The sequence below is a fragment of the Humulus lupulus genome, chromosome 2 (assembly GCF_963169125.1).
Source record: "Humulus lupulus chromosome 2, drHumLupu1.1, whole genome shotgun sequence".
Classification (NCBI taxonomy): Eukaryota; Viridiplantae; Streptophyta; class Magnoliopsida; order Rosales; family Cannabaceae; genus Humulus; species Humulus lupulus.
In genome coordinates this window covers 10,680,759-10,693,964 of record NC_084794.1, presented here as the reverse complement: position 1 = coordinate 10,693,964, position 13,206 = coordinate 10,680,759, and the positions used below count along the sequence as shown (strand labels likewise).

At 35.1% G+C, this 13,206-nt stretch overlaps 2 protein-coding genes across 2 annotated transcripts; both read left to right on the top strand.

The window, feature by feature from the left end:
• Nucleotides 1–301: 301 nt before the first annotated feature.
• On the top strand, nucleotides 302–2,918 carry LOC133817258 (proteasome subunit beta type-3-A). Its single transcript, XM_062249723.1, has 7 exons — nucleotides 302–458; nucleotides 565–746; nucleotides 848–955; nucleotides 1,053–1,142; nucleotides 1,656–1,740; nucleotides 2,159–2,253; nucleotides 2,622–2,918. The coding sequence occupies exons 1-7, from the start codon at nucleotides 453–455 to the stop codon at nucleotides 2,668–2,670; spliced, it is 615 nt and encodes a 204-aa protein (XP_062105707.1). The 5' UTR covers nucleotides 302–452; the 3' UTR covers nucleotides 2,671–2,918.
• Nucleotides 2,919–4,161: 1,243 nt separating this feature from the next.
• On the top strand, nucleotides 4,162–5,966 carry LOC133817257 (uncharacterized). The gene is made up of 4 exons (XM_062249722.1): nucleotides 4,162–4,647; nucleotides 4,808–4,927; nucleotides 5,050–5,150; nucleotides 5,240–5,966. The coding sequence occupies exons 2-4, from the start codon at nucleotides 4,830–4,832 to the stop codon at nucleotides 5,797–5,799; spliced, it is 759 nt and encodes a 252-aa protein (XP_062105706.1). The 5' UTR covers nucleotides 4,162–4,647; nucleotides 4,808–4,829; the 3' UTR covers nucleotides 5,800–5,966.
• Nucleotides 5,967–13,206: the final 7,240 nt, after the last annotated feature.

Genomic DNA, 13,206 nt, shown 5'->3' with positions numbered 1-13,206 from the left:
TTTAGTTATAAATTTATAAATTTTGGTTACAAAAAACTGTATTATTACAAAATTGTTTTAAAAAAAATATTGTATTTACGATTATATTCCTCCGTATTTTTTGTTTTTTTTTTAATTTCATATTTTTAGTATTTTTCTAAATCTTAGGTATTTTTGTAAACTAAAAAAAAAGTCATATTTTTGAATAAATTCATCCCTACTTTATGGTGAGCAAAAACGGGCTATCTTCCTTCCTTTAGTAGTCAATACCCAATAAGCGAAACGGCCCAAGCCCATTATTAACTAAGAGCAAAGAGAAGAAGAAAGAAGAAACTAAAGAAAAGAAAAGAAAAGAGTCTCAAAAAGCTTGGATTGAGCCCCAAGCCACCGATTTCCTCTGAAAAAGCGATCGACATTGCAAACACACCTCACTCAGACCAATTTCAACTACAACGAAACCCTAATTTTCTCCCATGTCGGTAAGTTTCGCTATGCATTTCTCTCATGCAGTGATTCAGTGATGTAGGGTTGTATTTGATTCGTATAGGTGTGTCTATCTCTGATTATACTTTTGTGGATGAACAGATCTTCGAGTACAATGGAAGTGCCCTGGTTGCCATGGTGGGCAAGAACTGCTTCGCCATCGCCAGCGATCGGAGGCTCGGAGTTCAGCTCCAAACAATCGCCACTGATTTCCAGAAGATTTACAAAGTCCACGATAGGCTTTACCTCGGTCTCTCCGGCCTTGGCACCGATGCTCAGACTCTGTAAGAACTCCCCACCCCATTCTCTCGCTTCGTTTTTTTTTCTTCCCTTTTTCTGTTAAGGGTTTTAGTGCTATTACTGAGTTTTTCTTTTAATGGGGAAGGTACCAGAGGCTAGTGTTCAGGCACAAGCTGTATCAACTTCGTGAGGAAAGGGATATGAAGCCCGAGACTTTTGCCAGCCTTGTCTCAGCTATTCTTTACGAGAAAAGGTTTAATTTTTATTATTATTGAAGAATCTCACAGAGATGAAAATGAGTGAAGAATTAGGTTTTTTATAGATTTATTTATTTCCTCTCTCTAATTTAGGTTTGGGCCATATTTCTGTCAACCTGTTATTGCTGGATTGAGCGACGAGGATAAGCCTTTCATCTGTACCATGGATTCAATTGGCGCTAAGTAAGTTTGTCAATCATGTTAGTGTTGCTATTATTTTGAAGTTAGGATCTGTAGAGGAAAACCCCAAGCTTTTCTTTAGTATCCTTAAGTGAATACTTTCTTTTATATTAAATGTCATAAATTGGGATTTCACTTTTACTGTTTATCTTGTTAATTTCATATTAGTAACCATTAAGGAATGTAGAGATCTTTTTCTTTTAGTTCATTTCAAATTTACTCTGGTTGAGAGACGTTTTTTTATTCAAACCTTGAAGCTTGTTGAAGGGGTTGTTCACAGTCAATTATTGCCACTTTTCCCCCTTCTCTGTCTTTATTTGTGAAATGTAGAGCCATTTTCGTTCACGTCCTTTTTTAATGTGCTCTTGTTACAGTGGGCCTTTTATTTTTATGTAAATCTCGGAGCTTGCCGAATGGGTATATTGGTCAATTTTAGGCACTTTTATGTTTCTACGAATTCCCCACTCGTGGACTTATTTGAAAACAAAGTGTAATATTGATGTTACTTTTGTGCAGGGAACTGGCAAAAGATTTTGTGGTTGCTGGCACTGCATCTGAGTCTCTTTATGGTGCTTGCGAGGCAATGTTCAAGCCTGACTTGGTGTGTTTTCTTTCTTAGCTTTTCTTTCTGCCTGGCAGTTTTGATGTGGTTGTGTATTTGTTTTGAGGTTGCTTCATAAAAATTAGAAATGGTAACTATACTTCTTGTTTGATTTTGAGTCAAATTTTTTATACTTACTGCGTGTTAAGAGGTACCTTCATTATTCTGAAATTTTATGAGGGTTTGGAGTATTATTATTTACACTTTGAAGGGGTTCCGTTATAATTTGGTAGTACTTCAGTAAGGCGAGCGTGTAGCTTAGTTTATAATTTTTTTCCTCTTGTATTGCAAACTTGTTGATTATGAAAATCATATTTCTTGTTGCTTCTGTTTGGTGTTTCTGAACTAGAAATGATTCCTTTTCAATTATCGTACAGAAGGAGAAACTATAACATTCTTCTTTTTTATTGTCACTCAGGAACCAGAGGATCTATTTGAGGTTGTCTCACAAGCACTGCTATCATCAGTAGACCGAGACTGTTTGAGTGGATGGGGAGGCCATGTCTATGTTGTGTAAGCCCATCTAAAATACATTCTTAATTACTAGAAAGCAACATGTTCTTCTCAATTCAAACCTGTAACATAAAAGTCTAAAAGACTTGATCACAACTTCTTGGTGCTTTTCTTTTGCTGCTGTGAAGTGCTTTTTTGCTTATTGATTGATAGTAGATCTTAGAAAGGTTGACATCTGAAGGTTCTTGAGCATTTTTTTGGATTCATTTTTCTCGCTTGAATCAGTTCATTCTTTCTTCCGTCTGTTCTGCCATCATTCAAATAGTTCTGATTCAGCTGATATCATCGTGTATAACCTGAAATTATTGCTATTTGTGCATTAACTCGTCTAACATATATTATTTTATTTATCTGGTAACTTTTCACAGAACACCCACTGAAGTGACCGAGAGGATCTTGAAGGGAAGAATGGATTGAGGTTTGCTATTACGCCGAAGCGAATCTGTTAATCGAAGCCTTTCAATTTTCTTTTAGGTGGTCAGTGTTCCCATGTCCTTGTCGCTTGTCGATGGGAATGTGGGAAACCATAAAGCTTTTCAGATGACCAGGGGATGGGATTTACTTTGTGTCAACGACTTGTTTTATGTGCTCTGATAATGATTTAAGAACTGTATTATCAATTGATATAGTTGCGTTTCTCATCAGTAAGAAAGAATTCATCGGAAGCAGAACTTGTTTTTCGTTGCATGTTTATTCCTGACACTGCATTCTAATTTGCCATTGAATTTCGTTTGGAATGCATCTGCTGACCCTCGAAGCATCATATACGTATAGGAATTGCATTTTTCTTTATGGTCTTTTTATATTTTTCAGAGGATTTGAATTATCAACATTTCTCATATACTAAACTATTATCGCAACTGTTTTTTAAAATAATATTTTTGACTAGCAGTGTTGGCAATGTTGCCGCATAGATTGAAATCGAATATTTGATCCTACTCGGGATATGAGTAGAAGTGAAATGAAACCGTTCTGGGAATCCCTAAGCGAATGGGAATTTCATTTGGCACTGCACGAACGTTGGGTATCGAAGAGGAATTCAATTCTCATCCATCTTGAATTTAGGTAGTACATCCAATAAAAGTTCTGACGAAGAAGAAGTGACAATAGTCTACTGTACTATATAAAATGGTAGGTACAAACACTACCAATGGAATGGTTTACAAGCCCCACAAATGGGGCTTTATTAACTAAATAAAAACAGATCAATAACAAAAAACTAAAATAACACAAGAAGGCAGCCATAGATCTTGACTCAACGACCCTCAAGCCGTAGAGCTAACCCACCCACCATGAATGTCCCTAGATCCAACCCACTGACACATCGACCAATCAAATTCAACCCACTATTGGTGTTTGGCCACCCCACCGGTCGCACGTCACCCTAGACAAGGATCGCCTCGGTCTCCTTCTGAGCACCAACACTACCACAGCAACAGTCGCCATCACTAAGGGAGAGAAGAAACAACAACGCTAGCGAGCCAAGCTTAGCAAGACTGCCATATGCACCCAACCGGTTGTCGGCCACAAAGAATGATAAGGGAGATACGCACCCCTCCTAGCATCTCTGCTTTACCCGAAGCACCAAGGAGCACTCTACCAACCTATAAGTAGAAAATCAGCCTTAGCTAGAGCATGATTGGCGTGCACAAGACATGCTGTCAGCTTTTACCGAGGAATATAGAGAAACGCTTAAGCTCCTATGGCCGACGCCAAGAGCTTTTTTCTAAAAATGCACTATTACTATCTTGGAACTTTTAGTACTTTATTGTTTATTATAGAACTAACTCAATACTTTATTATTTAATACCTTATATATGATGTATATTTTCACCATAGTTTATTTAATTATTTTTTTCGAATTAAAATACATTTATAAAAAAATGGTAGTAATACCTTGACGCTTGTGAAGAAAATTATATCATGTTAGAAATAAACATTAAAATAATATAAAAACATACAAATTAATTGGAACTTTGATTATCCACAAGATTATTTCTTTCCAATTCTAATAATACAATTGACAAACATATGCAACAATACAAATATATATTACAAATAATAGTAGAACTCTGTTTATCAGTTTATGTGTGTATTTTCTCAAAACTATTTCCATATTTGGTTGAGGCCATGGAACTGGGCCAAACCTAAAAGGAAGGCAATATTGGGCCTTGGATTGATATGAGATGGCAACATCCTAATCATAGTTGATTTATTTTGGTGGGAAATATTTTGAAGGACGGTTGCTTACTTCGATATATCATCCAGATTCAGTTATTTTCAGATCCCAAAAAAAAAAAAAAAATTGAAAAAATGAAATACTGAGAAGAATCTTTTCTTCTGGCTATTGTTTTGCAGGCTATGGACAAATGGTTCTGGAGCAAACAATTAGATGTAACACCCCTCTTCCTCTTCTTTGACGAACTTTTTTAATTATATATGTATTTCAAGTAACACTTATAAATCTATTGTTTAATTATATATGTATTTCAAATAAAATGTGCATGTATATCTTAACCTTAATTGTTTTCTTCTTCTTCTTTCTTCTTTTCAGTTTCTAGCCTGATAAAGATCAAATGGGAAATGTGATTGATTCATTCTTTTCTGGGTTTGGTAAAGTTGTTGGCAACCTTTTTGGTTCCCCATTAGATTTCCTGGCCGGAAAGTCTTGCAGGTTAAATCAAATTTTAGACTTAGAACATTTTTTATGTATTTAATATAACTTCACTGGTGATTGTTATGCATGTATTAATCTGGAATATTTTTTGTTTCATGTTTCATAATATATCTAATCAGCTCAGTCTGCGGCTCCACATGGGATTTCATTTGTTACATCGAAAATTTCTGTGTGGCCAACTTGCTTAAATTGCTCTTGGTATTTCTTCTGCTCTACATTGGTGAGTCTCTTAATAAATTTTAAAATTAGCACAAACAAAGGCAATAATTTGCTAAAATTATTTTGGTTTGATTATGGTTTTTCATGCAGTTCTCTTATTCATCTACTTATCATACAAATTGGGCATATGCGAGTGTGTGTGCCGGAGCCTATGCAGAATGACATGGGCATGTTTTGCTTTTAGTGCATATTCTTGTGACTACTTGTGCACTTTCTTATGGGTCAAACTCCTTTCGGTCAAAAGAAGGAGACGAAGACGAGGACGGGAAAGAGACCTCGAAGTGTTTGATAAAAGTTCTAGCAGTATTGATGAAGAAGAAAATGGCGGAAGTTTGTGTGACTATGGTTCTAATCATCATAATAATCACCACAAGACTAGGAAGAGGTCGTTATCTCGTCCAAGGAGGAGGGATTACAAAGGTGCCCATTTGAAGAAGTCGTTGAGGCCTAGGAGCCATCGAGTTGGGATTAGAAATAGAGATTTGGGTTTTCATAAAAATGGCACTCGAAGAAGTCTTGTTAAAGATCACGGTCATCTTCATCACCATCGTGATGATTCAGGAGATCATTCCATTAGGGTTATTAGGACCTCAAAATTTGTTCGTAAAGGAACAATCTCTAAGGGAAGAGGAGTTTATAAGAGAAGGTAGGGACAGTTCATTTCATTATGTTCTCTACTGGTAAATAATATGCTAGTTTAGTTATGATGCCTCTGCTGGTAGTTTGTATGATATTTCTTAGATAAATGGCACAATTTGTTTAAATTATTATTGTTTACATTTTAAATTATTTTTTTTAAATGTAAAAAAAATATTTTACTATTTAGTATTTCTGCTACCTAAACTATGACCTATACATTATTGTGTTCCCTAATTTTTTTGCCGTTAAAAATTCTGGTGTTGTTGTAAAGTGGGACGTATGTCCAATATGGTTAACGACGTGCTGACGTGACTAGCTAACGACGTGTCACATGTATATTTCTAAAAAAAATAATTTAAAAATATTAAAAAATCTTTTTTTTTAATGAAAATTAATAAATTAAAATTAATGGAAGTGAAGGGAGAGAGAGAGGCAGAGAGAGAGAGAGAGAGAGAGAGAGAGAGAGGGAGGAGGAAGGAAAATGGGGGAAAGCTCTTAGGTTTCTCGATAGATGCTTTTGGGTAGAATTTTTGAATTTAGAATCAAAGGTTGCCATGGAGATGGAGCTTTGCGATGGAGAAGCTTTTAGACAAAGTGATTTGGGTGAGAGAAAAGAATGAGGAGAAAGAGAAAGGAACAAGGCTTTGCGATGGAGAAGCTTTTAGACAAAGCTTTATGCATGAAAATATACCTATATTAAAAATTATGAAAATATTATTAAGTATCCCAAAAATAAAAAATTGGTCTTTTTGTAAAATTTTGATCATCTTACCTCTGCGAGTAATTTTTCTCTCTCTCATAACCTATCTTTCACGTTCTCTCTCTATCAAGGCGACACTACATACAAAATTTAAGATTTTACATGATTTAATCTTGTAGATCTCGAAAAAATATCTATTTTTAAAAAAAATCATTTGACTGAAAAGATACGAGTCTCTAAAGTTTTTATCAAATTTCAGCATAAATCATTGATTTGGCATTAGTTTGGTATTGATTATGCATCGTTTTAGTAAAAAATCAAGTTTTCATGATTACATCACAATAACATCGAAAAAGCATCGATATGGAAAAAAAAAAATCAAGTTGTCATGATTCCATCGATTTGGCATCAAATTTGCACAGTTTTGCCCAAAAAATCAAGTATTCGTGAATGCATCACAATTGTATCGAATTTGCATCGTTTTCATTAATTTTGGTAAAAAAATGATGGTGTTTATCAATTTTTTGCCCAAACAGATCTCTACCCGTCAAGATTATGCACCCTATGAATACAAAAACTTTTATACACAGTAAAAATTTCAAGAACATAGCAAGAACTAGAAACGTTTTTCTTTCATGCATGAAAATGGAAGAGAATTGTATAAAAAAGAAGTAAGGTTCGACAAACTTACACAAAGTCGATCTTGGGAATGAAGAGATCCCGAATTGAAAGATCGGAAGTAGCAATGATGCAATGGAACCAAACGATCTAAGGTTGCTTTGTTTTTTTGGCTTGGAGAACCTACAAAAATTTGAGGTTCTGGTTCAAGTTTCTTTTCTGAAAGTTGAGATTGTAAAGTGGGGATGGAAGAGATGAATGAGAATGTAAATAGATGAAAATGTGGCATTGGGGGATTAATCTAATCCCTTGAAATAAATTGAATGGTGATCCAATGGACCATGTTTGATTCCGAAAATTGGCGGCAAAAAGGGGAATAGGAAAGAACGTGTGCAGAGAAAAGAGTACTTGAGCACTCTCAATATGTAATCCCCTAAGGACATGTGTCCACACTCGAGTGCGGTAGGTAGGCACATTTCCCAAAAGTGGAGTTCAAAAGTTTACTTCTCATAGAATTCAAACCAACACTTTTGAGGGGGCAAAATGTTACGCCCGAATTTCGAACATAAATAAGTAGACTCGAAATATAGGCTCGTAAAGAGTAAGCTAGGGATTACCAAGTGTTAACATTATATCTGTACGAATTGTCATAGTTCTAGAGCTGTCATCAGCGTTCGAGCATAAGTTGCAGGCCCGAAGGCATTAACCTTCTTCGAGGGATGAGCTCGACAGATTGATCAAGTGAAGAGGAGGTGACAACTGGAATGGTGAGCTTGAGGCTATGAGTGATATCGAAAGCGTGTTGAAGCAGTGTTCAAGCTCGATGACGCATTAAACATACGCATAGAAAAACTGTTGGGAAATTCCTATTTCTTTGAGATTAATTAAGACCGTGTGTTAAATCCTTATTTTTATGAGAACTTTATATAAATAATACATTTAAGTTGTAATATTATTATTATTACTATTTCAAATATTCATTTGAATTTAAATATGTGTTGTAACTTCCTTAAATTGGGGGAATATATTCTTGTAACCACGTCTATAAATAACTTCGATTTGGTCATTTGCACTGACGCACAATCTTGTACTGAGAAATACTCTACAAAATTATTCTCACTTGAAGCTTTCACGGAGAGTTTATAATAAAAGTGACTCATGGACATAGACAGATTTTAACTACTGAATCACGTAAAAAATCTCTTTCATTTTTTTTCTTCATAGGTAATTGTTTATTGCTCTACATAATTAAGTTAATGAAAAACGGCGTCAACAGTTAGAAATTGTTGTACATAGATAAAGCCCAATCCAAAGCCCATAACTATAACTTATTGGGAAATCTACAAAATTACATTAAAAACTAAAAAAGATAAGAAAAAAATGGTTCATAACAAAACTACAAATTTTTTTTACAAAAATACAGAAGGACAAAAATGTAAATATGAAGTAGCAAAAATGTAAATATGAAGTAGCAAAATTGTACCCACAAAATAGCAAATACAATTTTTTTTTTTTTGTAAATATTTGTTACAATTGTAAATATCTACTACAAATTTATAAATATTTATTACAACTCAATGGTAAACAACTTTTACATTTTTGTAACTAATATTTAGAAAATTAGTTTAAGAAGAGATTAAATTGTAACTAACAAAAGTTTCTAGAACTAGTTTTATTATTAGAAAATATATTTTTGTAACTAATATTTACAAAAATATTATATAATTTTTATTAGCATAATTGTAACAAAGATTTATAATTTTAATTTAAAAGTATTCAAATAATAATATTGTGACAATGATTAACTATATTGTAACATTAAACTAATAACTAATGTAACTCAACGATATTTTTTTTTGAGTAATCATGGATACGGAATTTGAACACAATAAATAAAAAATAAATTTATTTAGTTTGATCAATTTTTTTTAATTATTTATCCTTTGTTATTTTTATCTCATCTCTCAATATATATACTACTAATTTATTGATTGACTTATTTAAAATAAGTTTATTTTAATAGTAATATTATATATTCTCTCAAGCAATATCATAATTATTTTGTTTATATAAATTTTTGTTAAATTATTTAAATATAAGGTAAAAAGTAAAATATTAAAAAAAAACAGAGATAGAGGAAAAAATTAAGTAGGAAAAGAAAAATGGAGAATATTAGCAAAAAGAAAAAAATATATTTAGTTGATATATATTTATATACTAGGTAGAATCAACTAGATATGCACATTTGTTTAGTTTTAAAGTTATAAATATTATCTATAATTTTAATAAAAATTGGTTTAGTATTTTATATCAATAATCTCTATATTTTATATTAACAATCTCTACATATATGACATCTAAGCACAACATTAACATAGATATATATTTATATGGCTACATGAAATATACATAAATTACAATAATATTTAAAAAGAAATTAATAATAGAAGGGAAATTTGATAAATCATGCTTACATTAGCTTAATAATTAAAATTTGAACCAAAGTTAACCATTATATGATACAAATGCTCATCTTTCATTTAATACCAAAAATACCCATCTCATAACAAAATCTCATACATTTCCTCTCTAAAATCTTGCAAGAAAGATACACATGAGTAAGTGATTTTCTTTGATTCTTGTTGTTGTTGGTTGTTTTTATGATTTAGAATGCTGTTTAGATGTTGGATCTGTAGTTTGTTGGTATTTTTTGCTGTTTTTTGGGTGAAAATCGTGTTCTGTGAAAATCTGCGTTTTTTTTGGGTTTCTTGAGTTTTTTTCTAAATGCTCGATAGAGGCCTGATTTGGGCACGATAGTTGTTGAGTTTCAAGGTTAGGGATGAAAGTCCGATGGCAACCCGATGGTTGCCTGATAGTTTGGTTACCCGATGGTCATAAAGGTTCGATGGTTACCCGATGGTTGCCCGATTATTATTTTGAATCTATACACCGTTTAAGTACGATAATGGATCGATCGTAGTCCGATATATGCCCGATGGTTGTCATTAAGTTACTGCGAACCTAATAGTACGATTGTACACGATGGTACCCGATACTTGCCCGATAGTACGATGGTACACGATAGTGATAAAAAACATAAATAAAAACTGTAACTTTTCCCCTGCCATTTCCAGTTCCCTCTCTCTGCCAAAACTCTTCACTCCCACAAAACCATCGAGCAACCCATAACTACCCTCACCCGACGCCTCTCTCTCCCTCACCCGACGGTCAGAAAAACCCCCATCACCCGACGAAGGAAAACCCAGACCACCGGAGACCAAGCCTCCCTCAAACCCCGACACTCACCCAAACCCCAACCACCACCGGAGACGAAGAAAAACCTAGACCCCGAAGAAAAACCGACACCCCATTACTCAAAAATGTCTAGGGTATGTGTTTTTTTCACTTTCTTTTCCATTTCAAAATGTGATAGTATGTATTGTCAAAATCTGATAAACCGTAAAATTTTGAAAATTTTCTGGGTTTTTTGAGAGGTACAATAGGGTACGATAGTGGGTCGATAGGGGTACGATAGTGTTTGTGTTTTCTCATAACTTCAGGTTGAAGATGACTGTACGATAGGGGTACGATAGTGGTTCGATGTTGGTACGATAGTTTTGTTTTTCTGATAACTTGAGGTTGAAGATGAAGGTACGATAGGGTACGATATTAGGTACGATGTGTGCCCGATATTGGGAACAAATTGTTGTGTTGTTATATTCCGATGGTGTACGATGTGAGGTACGATGGTGCACGATAATGTTATAGTTCTTGTTTTTTTTTTTTTAAGTGGTGTTCGATATGGTGCGATAGTGTCCGATAGTTGCTCGATAGTAAATTGCAGAATATAAAATTTGATGTTTTTTTTTATTCTATTTAATTGGGTATTTATTTGTTTTATGCAGAATTTAAGACCTCCACAACTGATAGTTCCAGTAGAAGAACATTTTACAGGACGTATCACTTGGCGCGGCAGTTGGTACTTTCCAAAGATTAAAGCAAAATTTATACAGTGTGGTTTATTGGATAGGGTGAAGGAATCCCCTTTCAAACAGTTCTTCATGGCGGAACCATTAAATTTTTCTGGTGCCTTAGTCCATCAGCTGTTGTTACACAAATTCAGAGGGGAGAAGACTGACGAAGTCCAGTTTTATATTGGGAAAAAACGATGCAGATTTAGCCAATTGGAGTTCGCTTTAGTTACTGGTTTAAATTTCGAGGCCGGACCGTCTGAAGCTGAGATTAAAGCGAAGACCACTTCAGATCAGTTGATTTTGAGTACTTCAATGGTCATTCCCCAGTGAGCATAGGGCAACTGCGCAGAACTTTTGAGAGTTGTCAAATAGTTGATGATGTGTACAAGATTGGTTTGTGCTTATTAGTAGAGGGTGTTTTGAAAGGTCGTGAGGAGAAGTTGATGGTTTAGACTGACATGCTGAAGATGGTAGATGACGTTGACTTCTTTTTCCAGTACCCGTGGGGGAAGATATCATACCAGAAGTTGTTATAAACTTGTCAAAAAGACTTTGTAGAAATGAAGAAGCATTTACAGAAGAAGATTGAGAAAGGAAAGACTCAGAAGGAGGCCAAGTACTCTATTTATGGGTATGCTGCAGCATTGCAGTATTGGGCTTTTGAGTCCATCATTGAGTTGGGTCAGGATTATGCTGTGAGATTGGGCCAAGACATTCCAAGAATGATCAACTGGCAGAGCAAGGAGAAAGTAGAGATACACAAAGAGCAACTTATTAAATTGTTTGCCAAAAATGTGAGCTTTTACTTTACTTTTTAAATATTTTGAATGTTCTATATTTTTTTCTAGATATGCAATTCTATGGGTACTGCACGATAGGAATACGATAGTGTATGATTTGAGTACGATTGTGGGGTTATTTTGTGGTTTTTTGTCAACTGTTTGAAAACTGGCTAAGGGGTATGATTTGGTACGATGATGGTCCGATTGGGGTACGATATTTATTCTTTATTAATGTAGTTGTAGAGGTACGATGATGGTACGATAGTTAGCAAGTAATTCTCACTTACGGGTACGATATGGGTACGATAATTGCATGATATGGGTACGATATGGTACGATTAGGGTACGATAATTGCATGATATGGGTACGATATGGTACGATAGGTTACCATTGTTCACCGATGACAATTACTTATTTTTTATATTGTTTTACTTTCCAATCTAAATATTCATTGTTTTTTGTGGCAGTTGACAGTATACCCCTACCTGTGTGCCCGACCTGCTGAAGAACAGTATGTGAGGACCCTTACAGACAATGAAGCCCCATTGTATGTGGACATGGGGTTAGAGGAACTAGAGGTGGGTGCCGATGGACAGCCTACACAGGAAGCCTTACAGAGCCAGGCTGAAAAGCTTGCTGAAAAGTTAGCGGAGCAAGCAGAAGCAGCAAATATTTTTAAGGAGGTTCCACCACCTGAGGCACCTGAGGTTCCCCCATCAGCACCTCATGCCAGCACCTCCTCCCAAGCTGAGCAACCAGGCTACTCTATGATTTTGGCCAGGTTGGAAAAGGTTGAAGGGCAACAAAGTGCCCTTATTAAAGGTCAGTCCGAGATCTTGGGTCAATTGCAGAAGCTGATGACAATGATGGAAGATCTTAGTAGGCCAGCTCCAGATCCACACCCTCAGTCCACTGAAGAAGGCCCTCAGTCTCCTGTAGATGAAGACACTCTCCCTAACGATTACAGACCTGATGATGTAGATGATCACATTTTTCGCACACCAGAGGATATGCAAATTACTGTAATCGGAGATACTGAAGATTCTGAGGTACAATTCTTAGACATAGCTCCATTAGCACCGGAGAAGAGGAGAGAAAGAAAGAGACCTAGGTGGTTCGATGAGTACACTGCAATGAAGAAAAGGAATAAGAAAACGAAGACAGCAGTGAATGTGGATCCATTGAGGGTTGTTGATGGAAAATTACTTATGACCTTTCACAAGTGGTTGCTTGGCACTATTGGGAATAAATATCCGAGGGAATGCTTCTCAGGGACACACGATGCTGCTTGGTTCCTGAAACTGCATACTCCGAGGACATGGCTTTCTGACTCTGTAAGTTTT